Here is a 24,996-nt window from a genome sequence, read left to right on the forward strand (position 1 = left end):
AGCTGGAGCTACAGGCGCACGCCACTACACCCAGCTAATTTTTTTACTTCATTGTAGAGATGAGGTCTCGTCAAGTTGCCCAGCTTGGTCTCGAACCCTGGGCTCAGGCAGTCCTCTTGCCTCAACCTCCCAAAGTGCTGGGATTACAGGCATGAGCCACCACACCCAGCTTATTCACAGCACTTCTAAAGATAAAACTGTGCTGTGTTGACAAAGGTTCTTTCAGGAAAAGTGCACGTTCAAATTGTTTTTCTAATATTCTTAAGAAGAGCTTTTCAACTTGATGCATTTGCCAGTACCACAGTGTAGTAACTGAGAGACTGATTCCAGACGTAGAATACCTGGGCTTGAACCCTGGCTCCCCCCATTTCCTTGCTGTTTGCCCCAGTTTCTCATGTTTAAATGGGGTTGATAATAGCAGATATGTTGTAGAGTCGCCATGAGTATTAAACAACTTAATACTATTAGACCTTAGAATAATATCTGACACATGTTTTCCCACCTCCTCCTCCCCACCCATCTCCACATGTTCTTATTTTGAGACTGTTTATATGTTTTTACCTTTTCCAGAGAAAATTAGAAAAGCCCTTCCTAATTCAGAAGACCTTGTAAAGTTAGCACCAGACTTTGACAAGATTGTTGAAAGCCTCAGCTTATTGAAGGACTTTTTCACCACAGGTAAGGAAGGACCTATTTGATATAATTAAAAATTTCAAGAATCACAGAGGAGAAATATGTCATTGTTTCCCCGTCTTTTAAATGAAAACATTTCATACAAATGTAAAAAGTGATAAACATAAAGTTTTGTTGCACAATGGTTTTAATCTTTGTTTAACCCAATAAAGAGGACATTTATAAGAGCTTAAATATGTGTGGCATTTAGTCAGTGAGGGGGAAAAAGAATCACTTGTTCTTGACAAGTAGATGAGACTTCCTATGTATTTGCTTTTCATAACTGGTTTGACCAATTTGGTGATTTTAAAACAAATTTAACTATGATGGATTATAAGGAATAGAATTTATTAAGGTTAATCCTGGCATATGTGTCCAATTATTCCCTATCATGATATAGATCTGAGATCTCAGACATCTTTGTTTGCTCATTCCTGTTAAATTTTACATTTCTATTTCCCCTCTTGCTGATTTTTCACAGGTCACAAATTGGTTAGTGAAGTCATAGGAGCTTCTGACCTACTTCTCTTGTTAGGTGTGTAAACAGACATTTTGCTGACCTTAACATGCCTTTTAAATGCTTCTAATAAACTAGTTGCAAATAAAATTGCAGACCAAATTTATAATGCTGCTTATGCTGAACTTTAAAACCCCACAAATATGTTAGGGAAACTCATTATCCTTTAGGTGGAAATACTAAAGTAATTATTTTGTGATAAAACTAAAATTCCTAAATATGTATGTATAAGATTAAAGCTATTAAAAGAAAATTTGCTTAGCCAGAATATTTTCTTGAAATAGATCTAATGGTTTTGATAATTGAAATGAAAAGTAATTTTAGTTTGTCTCATCTGCCCTGTCATAGTTGACATTGTAAATTTTTCCTATTATATGTGATGTAAAATGGCAGTTATGTGGCTGAACTGTAAGTACTCACATGTAGAAAATTCTTACCAAAGATTATCTTATTTTTTGTTGTAGCTTTCAGTTATATATATTTTTAATAGGTTAAAGTTTTTTTATTTCTATAGTTTTTTTTTTTTTTTTCCCTATAGTTTTTTATTTTCTGCATAGGTCATGGTCATGTTCCTAAAATAAGAATAAAGGTGATGTAATGCTTTGAACCTGAGTTGCCCTAAAAATTTGTTTACCTTTTAATTGATTAGACATAATTTGGAGTTTAGCTTATTAGGTTATTGACCTCACTGGAGAATATAAAGGGTTGCATGTTTATCTTTAAGGTTCACCTGGAGAAACAGCATTTCGAGCAACGGATCATGGATCAGAAAATGACAAGCATTATAGGAAGGTAAGTGTAAAAGAGAATTCCACATAGGTAATCTTGAAAGATTTTTAAAAGTTTTTACCCTTTTTGAAGATCTGAAAATGGTAAGATCTGAGGCACAAATACAAAAGCATCTGAGCAGAGGTATATTACTAATCTTAATGCAAAATACAAGGTATAGTGTGGCAGTTTTAGAAATAAAATTAGAGAAACCCATTTCCTTCAACTATGTTCTATGAAATTTTAGTTTCAAGGGTTGTCCCCAACAAAGGGTTTTGTTTTTAAATATGTGTGGGAAAAGCTTCTTTAGATTAAAAAAAGCAGACTTCTCTCCTTTTCCTAGAACTTCTCAGACATTAACATATTCGTGTGTATTGTGAATCTCCAAGAGAAGTTAAAATGTATAGGGTTTTCCAAATTTATTTAGCAATCGAACTCCCCCCCCCTTTTTTTTTTCCTTAAAACATCTGCTAGGTACTAAGTTTTACTTAGCGAAAAATATTAAAGTGAATAGGAAGTGAATTATTAGGCAATAATCAATTCCCTGATACTGGGAGTTAACAAAGTCATGTATGGAGTTATTTAGGGTTTGCCAATTTAAACACATATGCCTTAACAAAATCTGTGTAAAGTTGTGGAAGTGCATATAAAAGTTATAGGAGAATTGCTGATGTAGAATAACATTGCTCTGTATACATGTTTATCTGACATTTTCTGAATTTTCACTTTTTTCATTCTTTTGTAATTGTTAAAATAGCTTTTTTTAAAGTTTTTTTTTAAACCTAGATAAATAGATTTATAGCAAAAATATACTATTAATATTCTAAAATTAAGTATGGAAATGCAGTTTTTATACTGGAGATTATTGTAGTTTTAATACATTGGAGGAAATAATTTTATGTTTATTGGGTAGCAAGAAGAAGAAATAATTTATTTGTACAGGTTTCATCTCTTTCCCTGTCCTTCAACTTTGAACTTTTTACATGATATTCCAAATTTTAGTTATATTTTAAAATATATATATTTTCTGTCTTTTAACTTTACCTTTTGGAGAAAACCTATTTCAAAGTGTGTGTGCGCATGTATATTTGCCTTTTAACTTGATCTTTGTGCAGCTTATTTTGAGCCAAGACTTTGGCCCTTAAGGCAAGTAAACTTAAAGTACAGAGATGAACTGATCTAACTGGGAAGAAGGAACCCTTGTTACAGGTGTGGTAGCATGGTTCTTTGACAAGATTTCTTTTTGCTCTCTTCATTTCTGTATTTCTGCTTCCTCTCTGAAATGACCTGAGATCACTTTGGTGAATGACAAACCTGTTTCAGGGCTTGACTCAGATAATTCCCTTAAAAATCCTGCTAAAGTGATGAATGAATAATCAATAATTGACCAGGAGCTCTGCAGTATAGAAGAAGCAAGATAATGTATTTTTGGGGAATTTAATTATATTTACAGATTTCATTTTATACAATAGACATGAAAGTAAAGTATTGCTTCAAGGTATAATTTACTTCTTTGTTTATTTGACTATAAATGCCCTTGTAGACTATTTCCTTTTAACGTGTTCTTCATTTATGGTGATGGTTTTGTGCATTAAAAATATATCAGTTATTTTTTCAACTATTTGTTAATACTGAATCCAGAGTTATAATTAAACTGCTTTTATTAAAGGTTAAGTCAATTTGTAGCACATGCTACTATAAAAATTTACTATGCAAAAAAGTATCTCCAGCCCAACTGATGATTTTAAACTCTATTAATATGCAGTATTGTGTTTGTGAGGCCTGACTCTAACTGTTGTCTGTGGTGCTTGAGAATAGTGAGCTACTCAGACAAGATGCAGAAAAACTGACCGATTTTAAGAGACTTCTCTACAAGTTGATGGTTGAGTGTAAGCATGCAAGGAGAGATCTTAGCTTTTTTGAAATCACTCAGACATCAAGTCTGAAAATCTGGGCAAAATCGGGGGGGTAAATTGGCATCTAGAGTTTAGCTGCTACTTTTTTTTTTCCTGAGTCTGAGTCTTACTCTGTTCCCCAGACTGGAGTGCAATGGCATACTTACAGCCACCACAGCCTCGACCAGCTGGGCTCAGGTGATCCTTCCACCTCAGCCTTCCAAGTAGCTGCTGGGACTACAGGCATGCATCACCTCGCCCAGCTTTTTTTTTTTTTTAATTGTAGAGATGAAGTCTTGCCAAGTTGCCCAGACTGGTCTCGAACCCATGGGCTCAGGCAGTCCTCTCACCTTGGCCTCCCAAAGTTCTGGGATTATAGGTGTGAACCAATGCACCCGGCCAACTTTTCTTTTTTTAAATTTTATTTTGTTTTTTTCTTTACAATCCCTTGTGTCGAGGGTTGACTTTCAATAAATTGCAGTGAATGAGTAGCTGATACCTTTTTGATTGGTTCAATCTGGTGTCTTAAAGCTCCAGATTTAAAATAGTATTTAGATTTTAAATAGTCATGTGTTAGTTTAATGGTTGTCAGGTTTATAACAAAGTTTATGGCTATATTTCTACTAGAAATGTAAAAATAAATATGAATCAGATTTTTTTTTAAGTAGTAATAGTTGAAAAACATTCTATGACTAGAACTAAAGAAAAGATTTGTCCTTTCTAATAGGAGAACACATCTGACGAAGTGCTGGCAAGTAGAAGAACAGTTAGAACCATTCAGAGTCACCTGAAGTGAAAGTGTCGGGGAGTTGAGGGGAACACAGATAGTTTGACTTGAGTCAGACAGAATGAACAACATGGTAAACTGACTACCTGTGGTTCCCAGCCTGGGGTCACTAGGTTTTTAGCTGTAAAGTTGTAGTAGAGGTCTTCAAAAAGTCTACAGAAACATATATTTCCATATAATGCTACACAGGCTAACTAAGTATCAAGTTTCTTTCGTTTTATATTTTCTGGATTTATATCCATTCAGTTTGTGGACTCCAGTTATTTATGTTATGTTGATAAAAAGTTCTGATATGTATCTTCAGTTAATAAAGCATTGAAAAAATAGTAAAATTACTTTTGTTTAACCTAACTTGGACTACTTTGTTGAGGTATGATTGACATACCTGAAGACAAACTGAGAATTAAAGTGGTGATTATTTTAGTGAATTAATGGACTCATTTGGTTTGAAAATAGCAGATTTCTATATATCAGTCATCATATGTATGTGTAAGTGACCAAGACCACTTAGTGTATTTCCTTTTTTAGATTCTGTAAGATTGTGTTCCAGTGAAAATTGATTTGCTAAATGAAACATCTTGTTATCTGTGCTTTTGTTCTATCATGTTTTTGATTGGTTATGAGCATCTTGCAGAAGTAAGGAATACGTCCATTCTGAAGGTATCAAGTATGCTTATAATTTATAGAAAATATTTGAAAGACTTTTCAAAGGCCCAAATCATGAAAAGTAGTATTACTTGTTAAAAAAGAATTATTGACTGGTAATACACCAATACTTTTGCTTCCAACATCCTGCTCTAAATTCTGATTTTATAGTTTATGTGGTACCTTCCCAGCTGAAATATCTCTTTTTTTCCTACCTAATTTCCACTCATCCTTAAGGCACAGCTCAATTGTCACCTTCATGAAGCCTTCCGTAGTCATTTTAGTTCCATTAATTATACCCAATGTTTAAAACATCTGCCATATGAAACATTATTTACTTTGGCTTGTATTCTTACTATTTAATGGCCATTTCAGTCATAAAGACTCTGTTTTTAGAGCACCTAGGATAGTGTGTAGCTCTTAGTAAAATTAGTTGATTGACTTAATAGAAAAGTTAATTTAAAGTAAATAAATTTGGTTGATGCCAACAAGGGTGGGCCCCAAAATGTTTTGCTTTGATTACCTATGAACTCTTCTTGGCCTTCCTATTTGGCAATGATTGAGGAGAACAAGGCTATAAAAGTGGTTCATTTACTTGATATTCTTAATTGGAATAAAGTAGTGTTGTTTGAGTAGGATTTATATTTCACATTCTGAGATTTCTTATGAAACATTAGAAATTCATTTCTCATAGTTCTGGAGACTGGGAAATCCAAGATCAGGGTGCTGGCAAATCCGTTGTATGGGGAGGGTGCTCTTCTTCATAGATGGTGTCTTCTCTTTGTGTCTTCACATAGCAAAAGGGGCTGGGCAGCTCTTTGTGGCCTTTTAAAAATAAATGCAATAATCCCAGCACCTTCATGACCTGATCAACCCCACCTCTCAATACTGTCACATTGTGGGGTTAGGTTTAAAATATGAGTGGACATTCAGACTATAGCATAATATTTCAATATTACTTAAAGTTTTTTCCACCAATCAGTAACTTTTATGTTAGTACAGTATTTCTTTTTCTTTTTTTCTTTTTTTTTTTGAGTTGGAGTCTCACTCTGTCACCCAGACTGGAGTGCAGTGGCCACTCCCGGTCACCGCAGCCTCGACCTGCTGGGCTCCGGCGATCCTTCTGCCTCAGCCTTCCAAGTAGCCGGAATTACAGGCATGCGCTACCATGCCCGGCTGATTTTTTTATTTATTGTAGAGATGAGGTCTCACCTGCCCAGGCAGGTCTCGAACCCACGGGCTCAGGCAATCCACTCACCTCAGCCTCCCAAAGGCACGGGATTACAGGCTGAGCCACCGAGCCCAGCTTGAATAAATGAAAATAAGTCAAATTGCTTTTTTTCTGCTTGATGAAAAACAGATTCCAAAAAAGACAAAAAATTATGTAAGTGATGAGGGTAGTAAGCTAGTTGGCATTGTCTTTCCTTGATAGATTTGTTAGTCACCATAAACACAACTAAAAAGATGTGTCTTTAAAGATAACTTTTGATTTTTAAAAACAAATTTTGTGCTATTGAATTTGGAAACAAATGTTGAATTTCACTTGTCATGGGAAAAATTAACTAGCTTTCATTCTTCAATTTATAGTAAATTGACCAGTTTCATTCATTGTCTACTATTGGCAATGATCACAGCCTAATTATCAAAACTGAGAATCAAACAAAATAAAGATTTTCCAAATTATATTTCTGTTTGTACTTCTTTTCTGGAAAACTTTTATGTTTATGTAAGTCTTTGTATTATATAAAGTGAATTTTAATTAAGCCTCTGGGTAAGTATACTAATTAAATTTTGAATGCAATATCACCAGTGTTTATTTTAAGACACTTTCTAATGACATGTATGCAAAATAAAATAAAATATTTTTGGCAGCCGTTCAAAAAATTCCAAAACTACTCATTTAGAATATTTTAATCGGTATTAGTTTTCCTAACACTTTTTATTTTATAACTTGGTAAAAACTGAGCCCGGTGTTCTCACAGAACACCATTCTTGTACAAACTAAGTTGTTACCTCAGTCATTGAAACTTTACTTTTTTAAAGATTTCTGGTTGAGACAATATTAGGCTTGTGACATTGTCAAATCTTAATTGTCTTTCTCCCCACATTTTTCAAGGTTAATTATCTAATTAGCCAGCAATGAATAAGACTATGCAGAAAATGACATGTATTCTTGTATCATACTATATGTGAATATGTTGTAATAAAAAATGTGTTAATTTAACATTTCATGATTATAAAATGGAATTAATTTTAGAAATAGAAAACGTGATTACTTTGTGCCTAGGTCCAAACTGGCTTTTGTTTCATTTTTAATTTTTATAATAACTATATTGTCTTTATAGCATAATTATGTTCTTTTATAGTACATTTTGTTTAGTAATTGATATACATCAGGATGTATTCTCAGGCAATTTCTATTTAATGTCAAAACAGCTTATAAAAAGTGAAAATTCAATCAGACTGGATATTTGATATTATAAAAAGTCAAAACAGAACCTAAAACATTTTTTAATTTCCAAAAAGCTCTAAATTTTATTCAAATAAGTTTGTGTGCAAAGGCACATAGACTATATGAGCTAATGTAAAACCTTGATTAACTTGATGCTGGAAAACTCAAATTATTTATAATAGGGTCTCTGGGAACGGCAATCTTTAATTGAAGAAATCAGATTTATCGAATGTTTACTTAAGAATAGTAATTTAGTAAGTAAATAAGGCTTTATGATCTTCAGTCAGTCCTATGAGAATTATGATTGAGTTTTAGAAGATTTAGGTCTGTGAGGTTAACACTTAAAAAAATTGGTTTTGGTTTTCTTACCATATGTTTCAAGTCAGTAGCGTATACTAGTACATATTGACAATTCCAAAATAAGGATTGAAGTCTTTTCTTGATTTTCTTGTTACCAAGAAATTTAATAAACTACAATGCCACCTTCTTGAGCATTCCAGTTAGTCTAGGTTTTACTGTATATTTTTATATCTCTGGCTTGTTTTATTCAGCACTAATCATTGTATTTTCCTTTTCACTTTTTAAACTATGCTGTTTTATTTTTCTGAGACATCTAATTTTATTGAAGGGGAAAATGGAAACGCAGTACAGAGCCCAACTGTATGATGGCTCTAAAGGTACATGAGTTTCCATTTTTGTTTTAAGCTCTCCATCACTCCCTGTCTTACATCTGTTCCTTTGTTGTGCCCTTTGGTTTAACATTGTTCTCCCCATCTCCTCCTCCTCATTGTAAACTCATGGCAGGGTCTGCTTGGTGAGCTCATTCTCTTACAACAGCAAATTCAAGAGCATGAAGAGGAAGCGCGCAGAGCCACTGGCCAATATAGCACGAGCTATGCCCAACAGAAGCGCAAGGTGATGGATGGTCTAAGGGGGCTACTGACATATTCTCTAATCAGTCATTTCTGCCAAGATCATGTCGCCTTAATCCATTCATGAACTCCAATGATGAGAGATGATTTTTAGCAAAGTAGAATAATAGAAGCTTTATTACATAAATAATGTAGCTTTTTCTGCAGTAGGTAGTATAGACAATGCCCAAAATAACAAGCTCAAGCATAGGAATTAGATTTCTGAAAACTAGGTTTCTGTGAGGGTACATGGATTTATAGTTAAGGTTATGAATTGCTGTTTATGTGATCCAGTTATTAAATCACCCTGAATTTGTAGCCAACTCATCTATTTGTTCTCCAAGATTTTATTTCTAAAATGAAAAAGATTGCTGTAGATGACCAGTTTAAATTACTTCAATAATGACACTTATTATTTATTTTAGCTAAAATGTATCATCAGGAAACACTCATGAGAAAAGAAAATTATTTTGACTTTTGGGCAAAAGCATGTAGTTTTTATAAACTCATGGTATAACTTTCTCATATTAATCAATAAGGTACAAATAAATTTTCACTGGACCACTGAGGGATTGAACATTGGACATTTGACATAATTCTAGTCACTAAAGAACAGATTCTAATAAAAGCATAAATCTATACAAATATTTGGTTATTGATGCAATCAACTGGTCCTTAAAAATACAATTTTGACTTTTAGGTAATCCCACAATGTAGATTTCAAGATTGAAGTTCTGAAGAGACTTTAGGTCAAAGTGAAATAACTGTAATGATTTTAAAGTTTTGATAAAACTTGACATCTTGAGATCTTTGAGATCTTGAAATAAGCTAATTATGTTATATCAATTAAATAGTCTTAAAGTTATATATAAACCTTTTCAGAAGAAGATTCAGTCATACGATTCTTGTAGGTTCTGATATTTAAGTCGACCAGTATTATAAGTAATGATTTACTGCAATAATTCTGCTTACTAACCTTATCTCACTTGGTGGTGGTTAATACTTTAGAGTACTTACCAAAATTTCATTTGTTTTCTCAGCATCACTTTCTGACTTTTCTCAATTCCATGGCTGTGGAATCAACTCCTGTATATTTAGCTTTCAGTGAATGAATAACATAGGTAGAAAAAATAAGCAATTGTTTTCCTACACGGTTAAATCAAACTAGATGTGGTAAGCCAAGGAGGATCTATTTTGAATGGCACTTTAACATTTTCTATTCTGTTAGCTGTGAGTATACCATTTAAATATCCTGATGAGCCGGGCTTGGTGGCTCAGCTTGTAATCCCAGCACTTTGGGAGGCTGAAGTGAGTGGATTGCCTGAGCCCACGGGTTCGAGACCCGCCTGGGCAACTTGGCGAGACCTCATCTCTACAATAAATCAAAAATTAGCCGGGCATGGTAGCGCGTGCCTGTGGTTCCAGCTACTTGGAAGGCTGAGGCAGAAGGATCGTCGGAGCACAGCAGGTGGAGGCTGCAGTGACCGGGAGCGGCCAGTGCACTCCAGTCTGGGCAACAGAGTGAGACTACAACTCAAAAAATAAAAATTAAAAATTAAAAGTAAATATCCTGATGAATTGGATGTTTAGGCTGAGCCATCCATACCTTAGTTTTGTTACAGAAAGAAAGGGGCGGAGCTAGTATGTTCTGTTATAATACTTAGAAATACAAATACAGCTCTAGTTGTAAGTTGTTCAAGTGTTTTTCATAATTCTAAGACAATTTGAAATAAATCCCACATACCTGCTATTTTAGCATTGTAAAGTATAGTTTAAGATTAACAATGAGCTTTTGAATCAGACGGGATATTAGTAATGAATGCTATTCATTTTCTACATTGCTGAAGGTTAATGTTCATTTTAGACCTACTTTACTAGTCTTTGTTCAGGTGTATAGATACTGTTCCTATTTCTGATATTTATTAGATTTTCTACTTGCCCCTTTTATACCTCCCTTTCCCCATACGTAAACTCGAGATTGGCAAAACTGTACCTCTATTTGTTTTGTTTATTACGGTGCACTTAGAGCACCGAACAGCACCTGTCCCTGCCTACTACCTTGTGTGAAAGTAAATGAGACTTTAAAAATAACTTTTACTTTTTTATAATGAAGTAATTATCATCCCAGGCATTTGAGAATTACGCAAGGCACAGAACCACAAGTACTGTTTGTTGCTTTTTAATGTTTCTTTTTCCCTTACCGTCTTCAAAATTTAAGTAGGTCATCATTTTTTAGTTTCTTATTAGTAGCAATTAATAAATTTTCCCTAGATCTCTGAGCAAAAGAGCCCAAGCCCACAGTAGATTAAAACTGCCCTTGGTGGTTTTGCTTCGTGGATATATGTATATTTCAGTATTTCAGACTAGCCACAATGGCTTAATAGGAAAAAATATTTAATTTCTTAAATCAGGCTTGGTTTTGTGAGGAGCTAGTAAAGGCTTTTCTCTTTCAGCTGTAGCTTGTTTCTGCGGAGGATTCCGCTCTTTCTCCATCTATTTCACAGCCCTGGAATTGTAGAAAAGCTCTGGTTTCAAGACCATTGATACCGATTTCTGTCAGGGTGAGTTTTAAATTTTGAAATGCAGACTGAATATATTAAACAACAGGACATTAACTTAGTCTTGTTGTAAGTGGATGAATTTTACCAGTAAAGCACATCAAATAAAATATACCTCAATTTTGCTAGTTAAGACCTAGAATAAGTGACAGATTAAAAATAATTTGGGTTATTCTCTTAATAAAGTATGTTCTCATCAGTCTTTAATATTTGTTTCATAAACCTATAGGATTTTACTTTGTTTCTTAGAAAATATTAAGTCTGATTCTTGATCCTACCCATCACAACTTGTCTTTTAATACATTGAGATTAATTTTGTTGTTCAATTAAAAGCAGCTAGGAAGTGTGTCTGTAAACCATGCATGAATTATTCTTAACAATTGTACCAGAAAGGCAAATGATAGACTTAAATATACCTAAACATTCAAATTTATAAAAATCTTAACAGTTGTGATTACTAAATACTAATATTAGCTTAGAAATTGTGTTTGTAATATTCTAATAACCATATATCATTTTAGCTTTTTATATAACCTTTTTTATTTTAACAAATTACTAAATTAGCCTTTTATAGTCCTTGGTTTATAATAAAGATTATAATTTTTCTAACTGTATTAGCTTTTTAATTATTGTTCCAGATGTCAAGTAATGTTAGATTTTCTATGGTAATTTAGGCTATGTTGCATGAAATCAGTTAATATTTACACTCAAAACTAAAATAGTTGATACTAATATTGTTTGTACATTTCATACTAATTTAGTTACAGTTGGATGAATAGTTAGTTAATGGAACAAAGTAAATCAAAGTACCTTTTAAAATGAATTGGGAATTTCATCTGCATAACAGATTAGATTAATTACCACACTATTATTACAGTATGATGGCATGTCATATGAACATAATGTGGAATTATTTATTTCTTCATTGACCTTCAAGATTTTGTTCTTTGGGTTGCGAAAGCCTCTCCAACTTGCGTGTCTCCTCACAGTTCAGGAGACTGTTAATAATTCTTGTCCATTCTATATAAACACGTATAATCAAAATGAAAAGGTTTCTGTAAAAAAGTCTCTACTTAATATACAGAAATGTGAAACCAAAGTTTGTATTATATTATCTTTTTTCTAAAAGATAAAATCTCCATTTTTGGAGATTTTTGGGCATATGCTTTCAAGAAAAAAAAATGTACCCTTTGTTTCTAGCAAGCATTGTTATCTATGTTATTGAAATTAAAATTTGAGAAATTTTTTGAAAGTACTTAGAAGCAATGATTAAAATTGGAAAATAACTTTATAGTGTGGACAGGACTTATTAATGTCTTCCTCAGTAATCAAATCATTTATAATTTTTCATATATATTTGCTCCCATGATGCCTTGATTGCTTAAATAGCTAATGGAGATCACCAAGGATTTAAATGAAAAATATGAATTTAACTTTTTTCTCCTATGAAGTAAATTCATATTTACAAGTTTTTATTTTCAGAAGTTAGACAATTATTTTTAAAGGCTGAGGATGACAACTTCTGCACCTCACCAAGAAGTTAAAGCAGTTATGTGGATTTGTCATACATGACATCATTTTTATTAAAATTGGTCACCATATTTTGTATTTATAATTGTATTGTGACTACTTTAAAACCGCTTATACAATAAAGCTCTTTGGGTTTTTAAAAATATTTAGAGTACCCAGAATATTTGTAACTATTAGCATTAATAACAATTTGAAGTAGTTTACACAATACCTGTGGATTTTGTTCTGTTTTTGTTTTGTGTTCAAGTCAATTTTAGTTGCTTTACTTGGCTTCATTGCAGCAGATGCATTCTCTGTATTATGGATTAGCAGATCTTGCATTGATAACTGAATTTAAAAACAAGCATCTGGCTCCACTTAAAGCTCTGAAAATGCAAGTTTTTGTTTGCATTTATTATACACTTCCCTACTTTAAGTGCAGAAATGGATAACATTTCCTTAAAAGATACACTATGGCCAATTAGCTTTTTCAATAGCTATAAGTGGTGACTTTTATCTTGATTTTCTGGAACACATTTCTTGAAGGATATCAGTACTTTCTCCAAGCATCTAAGTCCCTGTGCTTCAGTACAAAACAACCTTTGAAGAATATAATAATTATATGTGTTGATCTCTTATTTTTCTAACTAGCCTTCCATAAAAAATGACTAGAATTTCTTCTAGTCAGAAAAGTGATGCTTTTTAAGGTTTTTATTTAATATAAAATTTTGATGAGCTATTTTTATTGATGAATACAAGTAGTTTTACTTTCTTAAATAATCACTTGATTTAAACTTCACTTTGGTTACATATGCATAGAAAGCCAGTAGTTCTAACTCTGAATACTTTTTAAAAAATTAAACTTGCTATATGTTCTATGTAAACCCAAGTATACTCAAAATTAATTTATTTTAAATATTTAGGTGTCAGATAAAGAGAAAATTGACCAACTTCAAGAAGAACTTCTACACACTCAGGTAATTCTTATAAGTAAGAAAAAATAAGAACTTTTAAAATTCTAATGTAACTTTGGTGATGTGGAAATTTATTTTTTTTAACAAAGTAAAATTTGAAATAGTTTAGTGATGGAAACTTATTATCAATAAACACAAAAGCTACTTGATAAATAAGGGATAAAGAAGGAATAGATAAGTGTACAGTTAACTTATTTGCATGTAAAAACCTATTTTGAGTAAACTTTGTGTATCTAATTATAAAGGAAAAAATGGGAGAAAGTGATTTGTCCCTATATAAACTTATGCTTGCATTTTTACATTGATAAGTTAATTAATTTAGGTAACAGTTAAATGTGAATTGAATTTACCACATAATTTTAGTGAACCCTCAGAAACCTTTTACTTTGCTTCTCTGAAGCCTGAAACCAATTAGACAATACTTTTGTAAAGGCATTTCTGGCACTGCTTCGAAAAGTTATTTTCTTTTAGATGATGATAAAATTATTATTTTAAAGATGTGTAAGAAGTTATTTTTTAAAATTATATGACATTATTGTGGGTCTCTTTACAGTAAAAAAATAAATAATATGTCTCAATATGGATGAAATAACTGTGGTTTAGTATCTCTTATTCAAAATGCTGCTTAACCAGTTCAATGTCTCTAATCTAAAAATCCGAAATCCAAAATTCTCCATCATTTCAACACTCAAAAAGTTTCAGATTTTGGAGCATTTAGAAAAGGATTTTGGATTTTTTAATTACAAACACTCAATCTACAAGTATACTTTGAGACAACAGGCCTGATGTCTGACTATACACTAGACTCAATTGTGATCTGGGTGGCACCATATATATTTTTAAAGTCTTTCTAGCCAGGTGATTCTAATCTGCAACCAGGGGTTAAGAATCATTTGTCTCAAAGTGTGGTCTCTAGAGCAGTAGCATCACCATCTTTTGGAAGCTTGTTAGAAATACAAACTCTTGGTCCTGTCCCATACCTATTGAATCAGAAACTCTGGAAGTAGAACCCAACAATCTGTTCTTAAAGACCCTCAATATAATTCTGATACATTCTAAAGTTTGAGAATTATTATTCCAGAGCTTTGTGCACAGCCCAATGGTATGTCTCTGTAGGATGGCTACAAATTGGCATCTGTTCCAAAGAATGTTTCCATCCCCAGAGAATGTGGACCTCAAAATTGATTTCATATTTTCAAAGAAATGAGCCAGTGGAAATCCTACCATTTGTACATATCCATTGATATCAATCCTTCGACTTGTACAGTTGTAATGGCAACCACTGGGCATCTCCACAACACTGAATGGGGAATTCATGATATAATAAACCATGAGGTTATCTATATCAGTGGTGTCCAATAGAAATATGCAAGCCATATGTATAATTTTAATTTTCACGTTAAAAAAGATAGTAAGAAACAGGTAGAATTAATTTTTTGAATTGGAGTCTCACTCTGTCGCCCAGACTGGAGTGCAGTGGCCGCTCCAGGCCACCACAGCCTCGACCTGCTGGGCTCCGGCGATCCTTCCGCCTCAGCCTTCCAAGTAGCCAGAATTATAGGCATGCGCTACCACGCCCGGCTGATTTTTTTTATTTATTGTAGAGATGAGGTCTCGCCTGCCCAGGTGGGTCTCAAACCCACGGGCTCAGACAATCCACTCACCTCAGCCTCCCAAAGGCGCCGGATTACAGGCTGAGCCACCGAGCCCGGCTAGAATTAATTTTAATTGTATATTTAACCCAGTCTATCCCAAGTAGTATCATTTCAACATATGATAATTATAAAAAATATTAATGAGATATTTCACACTCACAGCACATCCCAATTCAGACCAATCACATTTCAAGTGCTCAATAGCTATTTGTGGCTGGTGGCTGCCATATTAAACAGCAAAGATCTAATCCTTAGATGCTACCAGAATTTGTTATGTATACTATTACAAGATATACATGAACAAGTTTATGTAAAAATATGTTACATTAGAATCTAGCCAGTAGTTCTACTCGTGTAATATATATATATATATATATATATATATATATAGTTCAACTTTGTATGTTTTCCTTTAATTTGGCTTAAGTTGAACATTTTCTGATGATAGGACCATGATTTCATGTTACTTACTTTGTTCTTAGAAGATTACAACAGCCTAAAAAAATTTCTAAGGAATATTTTTCACTATAAAGGACATGGTATTATAAGTTGAACATAGACATTCTGCTGATTGTGAGAAGGAATAATTTTTAATAATTTTCTCAACATTGTTAATGTTGAGAGGAACAATAATAACCAGGGAAGACACATTAGAAAGAATCAGTTTTAGAATAAAAATGTGTAGCCAAGCAACTACTTTGACAAAATAACCTAACATATTAGTATTTTCTTAAGATACTTTTTGTATCATTTTTAAAAATATTAGTATATTAACTTTGGACATGGAAACTAAACAAAACTTTGAGCTCTGACGTAGACTTAGCTTGAAAACAGTGTTCATTCGCCTTCTATAAGCCGGATGACCTTAGCAGCCTATCAAACATTCCAAATCTCAAATTCCTAGTCTGTATAACTCCTGCTTTATGGGGTTTCTATGAAGGCTAAAGGAGTTACTGTAACACTTAGTAAAGGGCCTGTCACATAATGCATGCTCAGGAACTGCCAGCTCTTATTTTATATCATCTTAATTGAAACATAAAAGAATATGGAGAATGGGAAGAATTTGATTTTTTGTCAAATAGCCCTGTAAATGAAGTTTTAAAATTTTGATATAATAGGAAATTTTGCTTCCTAGAATATACTTAGAGCTTACTTCTTTAGATATTTACATTTTTAAATAATTTCCTCAATGGTTGTAGCAAGGCTTTTTCCAAATTAAATGCTAACTTATGATAGAAAATTATAACGAATTTTACCATTTGTATGAGGTACGAGTCATAGTTTATTCTCTCAGTGTTTTCATAGACTTTCATACATTTTCATTTTAAAATGTAATGCTTTGTTTAAAATAGGATTTCAGGATTTTAGAAGATTTTGATTTGGACTTAATATTATTTGTTAACCTATGTTTTTCTTATACAGTTACATGTATTATTTTGTTGCAGTTAAAGTATCAGAGAATCTTGGAACGATTAGAAAAGGAGAACAAAGAATTAAGAAAATTAGTATTGCAGAAAGATGACAAAGGCATCCATCATAGAAAGCTGAAGGTATTTTAAATTTATCTTAACTTGTTAATTCTCAGAGCTTTGCTACTTAACATAGTATGTTCATCAATACCAGTTTTTAGGAACTGTATTTTATCATCCTTTTCTTTCTGACCTAATGTCGTAAGAGAATAGAGTGTCTCCCATATTAAAGAACTATGTTCAATTAACATTTTGGAAATTGTAGTCCCCCAAAATTTGTTTCCTTTTGTGCCCATAAAATCTTCCTACTTTTAGGAGTCATTTCTTATTAATCAATTTATTTTTCTGAAATAGCTACTTTATCTTCATTTAATAAATCAGAATTGTTATTTGATGGACATTTATTTTTTAATTATTTTTCTTTTTTTTTCTTTCAATAGCTTTATGGTGTACAAGTAGTTTTTAGTTACATGATTACATAGTATAGTGGTGAAGAAGTCTGGGCTTGATGGACATTTAAGTGACTTATCATCATGGCTTTAGATGTATTGCCAGTGAATGACTGATCACGCCACTTTCTTCAGTTATTTTATTTTTTTTAATTAACATTTTTCTTCTAAGTTATGGTTTCTTAGGCATTAAGAATTTTTGAAAAAGAATATGCTGGTATGTTATCATTAGCACATTGGTAATTACCATATACTTAAATCTCATATAAATAAACAGAATTTGTATGTAGCAAAACTGGTAAATCATGGCACATACATTCTGTAGTGAGATATATTTCTAATATGCTTCAGTAACTTTGACTCTAAATCATGACTGCACAAAGTAGATAGCATGATGTATTAACATACAAGGTAGGACAAAAAAAAACAAAATTATTTTTGGGGGGGATGGGTCCCTTGTAGTACAGGCCTCCCCCACTAGGTAAGTGTTCTAGGAACCCATTGGCATCAGTGTACCCGCTAGCTTTGTGAGAGGTTGTGTTTGGCTTCAGTGAATTTTTTTTTTTGGAGATTTTTTTCAAGATGCCCATTTTATGATGGAAAATTTTTGAGCACACCTGCCCACACCATGCTAAACATTTGCAGTTTTTAGTCAAAAACGGCAAGACCCCCATGCCCTACCCTCCCTATTCACCCAATCTCTCCTCAAGTGACTTTTTTTCCCCGGATGATAAAAGTCCTCAAAGGGAAATGTTTTGCCAGTGTGGAAGGGGTGAAACAAAAAAACAGCAGAAACACTTTTAGGCATCAAAATTGACAAGTTCAAAACTGTTTTGAACAGTAGAGAAAAATGTCTGGATAGGTGTTTTACATCAAACGGAGAGTACTTTGAAGGTGACTGAAGTTTAAGCATGTAAAAATAAATACACAATTTTTTATAAATAAATTCCAGGGTTTCTTGGGAGGTTCCCCTCATATACCAAGAGTTTACCTCAGAAATGGTATTTTCTCTCATAAAATGCAATGAAAATGTAATGTAAATCTGTTTATCTCTTTTAGTAAATCTGTTTATCTGTTTTAGGTGGATGGGATGGCAGTTATTTGCTGTTTAATTATTTATAGGTTCTAATGGATGAAAGGAACCTTAAGTTCTCATTTTGTTCCTGCCTTAGCATTAAAACATATCTATAATTATTAAATGCTCTATGGTACCCTTTGTTTTATAAGCCTCTTTATTTGTGTGTTTGTTCATTTATTCTTCAGATAATTACTTGAAGCTTATTGTATATAAGGCACCATATTCAATTCTGATTATACAGAGAGAAACAGTACAGGATGTCTGCCCTGATACTCGCATAGTTTAGCCAGCCCAGTTGTCATAGCCCACTTATCGACTCTTGCTGTTTTATAATCTTCTTGGTAAACATTTCTCTAGTTATATCCTTTCTTCAGGCACTTGCTTGCACATGCTCTCTGTCCTCTCTCCTCTCTATGTCACGCTTACATCAAACTTGCCAAAGTATAATTTCATTGTTAGTTGGTTACCTGCCCTCATATTTGGCCTTTTTGGTGTTAATGGTCTTCATCTCTTGGATATTTAATATTAACTCATCAGCATTAATAATTTGTTATTATTTAATTAGGTTAGGAAATACGAATTTGAAAACTATTAAATTACTATATCTGTAGATAAAATAAACTTAGTAAGAAGAAATGGAATTTTAGACTTTATTGTGAAGATGTGTAATTAGAAAAACAATACAGTGATTATGGAAAAACAGAATTTATCAGCTTTTTCTTTTGACACATGTATTTCTTTTTTTATTTATTGTTTTCACTGTTTTATTAATTTTTTTAAATTTTACAGAAATCTTTGATTGACATGTATTCTGAAGTTCTTGATGTTCTTTCTGATTATGATGCCAGTTATAATACGCAAGATCATCTGCCACGGGTAAGTAAAAAATTAAGACACTGAACATGGCCATTAGCAAAGAAAAACAAACACAGTTTCTTAGAAATTTATGTACACATAAACATACACATACACACACAAAGACATCGGCATTTTTTTTACATATGTTATTCATGTATCTTAGGTGATGTCATAATTTGAATATTATTTGACTCTTTATTTTGGTCCACTAGAATTATAAATAAGTATAAGTACCTTATTTATATATTTATATTTATGTATTATGAAGGCTATCAGATATTTGACATTGTTTATTCATATTATTAAAATACTAAATTGTGGATTATATTAGACATCTGAGTGGAATTGAACCTAATAGAATTGAAAATTTGTAAAGAGTAATCTAGCTGTGGAAAATATTTGTGGAAAATTAGTAATCTGGGTTTAGAAATAGTGGTTTAAATTAGTGTATGTTTTTAAATAAAATTCACCTATACATAATAGATTCAATTAATATTTTCATCTTTATATCTTCAGTGTGCATACAGTATCAGTCATCATTTTTTTATGGATTTTTAAATACTCATTTCTGTAGACCATAGATATTTTAAAAGACTAAAAATCTCAGGGCAGCATTTTAAATCTATTTAAATTTAATTGGTTTCACAAAAATATGAATAAATGTCATTTGTTGTAAGGTTGTTGTTGTGGGAGATCAGAGTGCTGGAAAAACTAGTGTGTTGGAAATGATTGCTCAAGCACGAATATTCCCAAGAGGATCTGGAGAGATGATGACACGTTCCCCAGTTAAGGTAAGAAAATTCCATAGGAAAGTAACTGCTTCAGTGAGGTCTTTCATGGTGTTGAAGTGAAGATCTTTAACTAAAGAAAACGTTGATATATAGGATTTGAAATTATTCCTTGCATAGACATCAGTAGTAGGTATGGCCAGGATGCCAGTATGACAGGAGCTGAGTGAGGGGAGCATGGTAGAAGAGAATGTCAGAGGCCCAATGAGAGGCCAGACTATACTGAGCCATTATAAGAGCTTTGAATTTTGTTCTGAATAGGATAAGTGAAAAGTTAAGAGAATGAAATATTGGAAGTGGAGTCAGTGAATATAGATAATTTTCTAGTATTATTGTAAAAAAAATGAGAAATGGCAAAGTAACAATTGAAATATATTGAATCAAGGAAAGGTTTTGAAAGATTTATATGCTGATTATAATGATCTGTAAAGGGGAAAAAATGATATAATAGAGAGGGAGTAGTTGCAAGAGCAAAGTCATTGAGGTGAGAGAGGCTGAGACTTAATGTACATATCATCCATATCTAGAAGCACTAAGAATTCATCCATGGTCACAGGAAAAATGTGTATGGCTCCAGAGTCTTTCATTGGACCTATATTTATTGAACACTTAATATATGCCAGCGCTACCTAGGCAATATGGTGGTAAACAACAACAAAAAAGATCCTTGCTATGATAGAGGATACATTCTATTAGAAGGAGACAGACAATAAATAATTAACATAATAAATAACTGTATAGTATGTTAGAAGGTGATAAGAGTTGTACAAAATAGAAAAAGTGGAGCCAGGCAAAGGGATGGGAGTGCCAGGGTGCCGGTAGGTTGCATTGTTATGGTGGCATTTAAACCAAGATCTGTAGAAAGCAAGGGAGATAGTCACGTGAATATCTAGTGCAAGAGTAGTTATTAAGCAAATAGAATAGCTAATGCAGAGTCCCTGAAGTGGTTGGGTGACTATTGTGTTCAAGGAATAACAAAAAGGCCGGTGTGGCTAGACCAGAGTGAAGAGCTGTAAATGATGAGATCAGAGGGATAACAGACGGCAGGAAGAAGCAAATCAATAGGTCCATACAGGCCATTGTACAGAATTTGGTTCTTATTTTTGGTAAAAAGGGGAGCCAGTGCAGGACTCTGAACAGAGTAACAACATTGCCTTTTAAAAGGCTGCTCTGTTGAAAATAGGTATGGGCAAGATAGGTGGGGATAGGGAGTCCAGGTAGGAGGCTGTTAATTACTTGGACCAGGGGAGTGGCAGTGAAGGTGATAAGAAGTGGTTAGATTATTAATCCATTTTGAAAGTAGAATTAACAGGATTTCTTGGCAAATTTGACCTGGAGAAGGGGGAGAGAAAGAGAATGTGTCAGTCATCAAGGCTCCAAGGTTTTTGACCTGAATAAATTAAAGGATTTAGTTTGCATGGAAGTGTGTGAGACAGTCAGGTTTAGGAGAAGAAGATCAGGACAATTTTAGACTTGCTGAGGGGTGGTAACAAATAAGCTGTTGGTTATACAGGTTGATAAAGAGGTTTGAGCTAGAGACACAAAGTTAGGAGTCATGATCAAATATCTAAAAGTTGGATTTAAAGTCATGATCTTATTGGACGATATTTCTAAGGGCATGAGTAGTAGAGCTCAAGAAGACAGACAACGAAAGATTATATCCTGGACACTCAATATTAAGAGGTTGAAGGAATAAGAAATAACAAAGGAGCACATGAAGGTGCAACCGGTATGATAAGAGGGAAACCAGAACAGTGTGGTGTTCAGGGAAAGAAAATACCAAGGAGAGGCTGGACACAGTGTCTTATGCTTGTAATCCTAGCACTTTCGGGTGTCCAAGTGAGAGGATTGCTTGAAGCCAGGAGTTTGAGACCAGCCTGGGCAACATAGCAAGCCCCCATCTCTACTAAAAATTTTTTAAATTAGCCAGATGTGATAGTGTCTATCTGTAGTTCTAGCTACTCAGGAAGCTGAGGCAGGAGAATTGCTTGAGCTCAAGAGTTTGAGGCTACAGTGAGCTATGGTCATACCACTACACTCTAGCTTGGGTATTAGAGCACGATCTTATCTCTAAAAAGAAAAAAATACAGAAAATATCAAGGAGGGAGTGATCAGTGAGGTCAGATGCTACTGATAGATCATGAAAAGTGAAGACTCAGAATCAGTCATTGAATTTACCAGTAGGGACAAATAAGAATATCTGAAAGTTTCCTTATGATTGTTTCTACTTCCTCAGTGAAATAATAAGTCAAGTTATCAGCTATTATTTAAAGAGAAAGAAAAGATTGAAGATTGAGGAAGGAAGAAAAAGTGAAGTGTTTTCTAAGAGATTTTAGTGACTATAAGAGTGACTCGATGAAAAAATCAGGTAATATTAGGATTGCTGAGTTGAACTGAAGTTTCTTTTAAACTCTGTGGAAATAAATTTAAAGTGAATATGAATGGTTGTGGTTTTTTTCTTTCTTGTTCAGCTGGTGGGAGTAGGTATAGAGTAATTGGAAAATTGAAATTATCAAGAATTATGATCAGAATAGTAGAAGAAAGTGAGACAATGAGGCTGATGCTAAAATCTTCAAGAAATGAAGTCTGTTTGTAACTGCAACAAGGAGTAATGGGCAGCCTAGTGTGACTCATGTAAAGTGTACTTTTTTGTGTCTGGCTATGAATTGAACCATGTTGTGTGATACTAATTTGTTCTTTCTTTGTTCTGTGGTTCTGTCAATGTTTTGCCCTTTATATACCTACTTTACTATTGATGGGAATTTGTGGTACATCCTACTTAGGGGGAAAAAAACTGAAATGAACCTCAGACTATACCTTTTGTTGTGCTTCATCAGTTGTAAAAACATTGAAAACCTATCTTTTGCATTGTTACTAGCACCCTAATTGTAGAGGCTGTGCATGATATTTGAAGAAGGAATTAACTTTGTTCTGGCAGATATATGGAGTAGTGGTAGATTTCCTTGAAATAGACAAGGCTGGTCTCTTTCCAGTTTGTTTTTAGTCCCCTAGTGTTCACCAGGGCTTCTCCTTGACCAATCCGAAACTCTAGATTTTGTTTTCCCAGAACAGTAAAAGTGCCAAAATCTTGATTTAGCATCAGTTTCCTTGCAGCTTTGTTGTGTTTGGTTTCTTACTACGTGAATTCCATGAAAGAATGTTGTGCACAGAATGTTGGGCTTTGTTTTTGTAGGTTTATTTCCATAGTCAGTTTTTTTCTGGGAGGCTAGGCGCAGTAGCTCATACCTGTAATCCCAGCACTTTGGGAAGCCGAGACAGGAGGATTAATCGAGTCCATGAGTTCCAGCCTAGGCAACATAGCAAGACCTCATCTCCACAAAAAACTAAAAATTCAGACCAGGCACAGTGACTCATGCCTGTAATTCCAGCACTTGGGGAGGTGGAGGTGAGAGGATTGCCTGAGCCCAGAGGTTCGAGACCAGCCTGGGCAATTTGGTGAGATCTCTTCTCTAAAATACATCAAAAACTGAGCTGGGCATGATGGCACCAGCCACTTGGAGGGCTGAGGCAGAAGGATCTCCTGTGCCCAGCAGGTTGAGGCTGCAGTGGCTGTGAGCATGCCACTGTGCTCCAGACTGGGCGACAAAGTGAGACTCCAGCTCAAAAAAAAGAAAAATTTCAGCTGGGCATAGTGGCACGTGACTGTAGTCTCAGCTACTCAGGAAGCTGAGGTAGAAGGATCACTTGACCGTAGGAAGTAGAGGCTGTGGTGAGCCATGGTCATGCCTTGGCACTCTAGCCTGGACAACAGAGTGAGACCCTGACAAAAAAAAAAAAACGTTTCTTTGGGTTCTTGGCATCTTAAGTTGTGACTTCCTGATAACCCTGAGCTCCAACTTTTGTTTACTCAACGTAACGAAATTGCTACAGGTTTTAAGCTTTTCTGTTGGCCTCTGGCCTGGGCCACAAATCAACAAATACTCTGATGGAAAATAGCTGCAGGAAAATGCTCCCCAAAACCTTTGGGATCCTGGTCTCTTAGTCTGTACTGCCATGGTTGCTTTCAAATGGCTTTTTTGCTTTTATTCTAGCCTCTTTAGCTCATCAGTGGGAGGAATTATATTTGTAAAATAATATGATTATAGAGAAGTTGGAAAAGTGACAATGGAAAAGTTAAGGACAGTGAAGTTTAAAAGTTCTTGTGAAATTACTGACTGTTAATATATATGGTGCTACCAAATATCTTGCCCAGATGGCATTCCTTGGGTGAAGCCTATCTTAGCTCCTTTATAGTCAGTTCCATTCTCTCCTGTGGCATCCTAGGTTTTCCCACTGCCTTCTATAACATCTATGTATATTTCTCCCAGAATGTAGTAAGGTCTAAAACAGGAACAGTCAACTCTTTGTGTTTCCCCACCTACAACACCTGACACAGAATTCATTCTCAATAAATGGATGTTGAATAAATGAAAGGTATTTTACCAAAATTTATCTTTGACGTTCAGGGCAATATTTTATTTTAGTTTTTCAAGTTTTAGTGTGATGATTTTGTGCTTATTACTCTGTATAACTTTGGGGAAAGAGAGGGGCAGCAGCATTTTAGGTCATGAGAGATATAAAGTAGACAACATTCTTGTTGGGAAATCAAAATATGCATGACATAAGTATGAAAAATACGAATTCAGAATTATTGTGGTCTCAGACCTCTACCATGTTGACAGCTCCAGTGGATGCTCCTGCAGTGTAGTATCAAGGGACTCTCGGATTTATGTAATACAGTGCCCCATCAGAACCATGTAAGGGCTGTAGGACATAATGTTAATTGAAAATGCATCCATTACATCTCAGTTTTCTATTACCATCAGGTGACTCTGAGTGAAGGTCCTCACCACGTGGCCTTATTTAAAGATAGTTCTCGGGAGTTTGATCTTACCAAAGAGGAAGATGTGAGTAGAATTTATGTAAGGTTCATATGTGTAACTTCATAACCTGTATGAGCTTGAAAAAAGAATTAAGTGGAATATTTGTGAACTGAGGTTTTCTTAAGATT

At 33.9% G+C, this 24,996-nt stretch overlaps 1 protein-coding gene across 8 annotated transcripts in view; it reads left to right on the forward strand.

The window, feature by feature from the left end:
* OPA1 (OPA1, mitochondrial dynamin like GTPase) overlaps positions 1–24,996 on the forward strand; it is a 61,288-nt gene that overhangs the window by 12,398 nt on the left and 23,894 nt on the right. For 2 of the 8 annotated variants that reach the window (XM_021708281.1, XM_021708287.1), the window contains 8 exons: positions 1,154–1,207; positions 1,914–1,981; positions 8,541–8,651; positions 13,638–13,691; positions 16,789–16,893; positions 19,129–19,215; positions 19,875–19,988; positions 24,812–24,892. In XM_021708281.1, coding sequence (XP_021563956.1) covers positions 1,154–1,207; positions 1,914–1,981; positions 8,541–8,651; positions 13,638–13,691; positions 16,789–16,893; positions 19,129–19,215; positions 19,875–19,988; positions 24,812–24,892 — 674 coding nt within the window. The remainder of the gene's footprint in view (positions 1–1,153; positions 1,208–1,913; positions 1,982–8,540; positions 8,652–13,637; positions 13,692–16,788; positions 16,894–19,128; positions 19,216–19,874; positions 19,989–24,811; positions 24,893–24,996) is intronic. The other 6 variants (XM_021708291.1, XM_021708303.1, XM_021708285.1 and 3 more) reach the window with 3 other exon arrangements.

The sequence above is a fragment of the Carlito syrichta genome, unplaced genomic scaffold (assembly GCF_000164805.1).
Source record: "Carlito syrichta isolate Samal-C Ts95f unplaced genomic scaffold, Tarsius_syrichta-2.0.1 Scaffold58106, whole genome shotgun sequence".
Classification (NCBI taxonomy): Eukaryota; Metazoa; Chordata; class Mammalia; order Primates; family Tarsiidae; genus Carlito; species Carlito syrichta.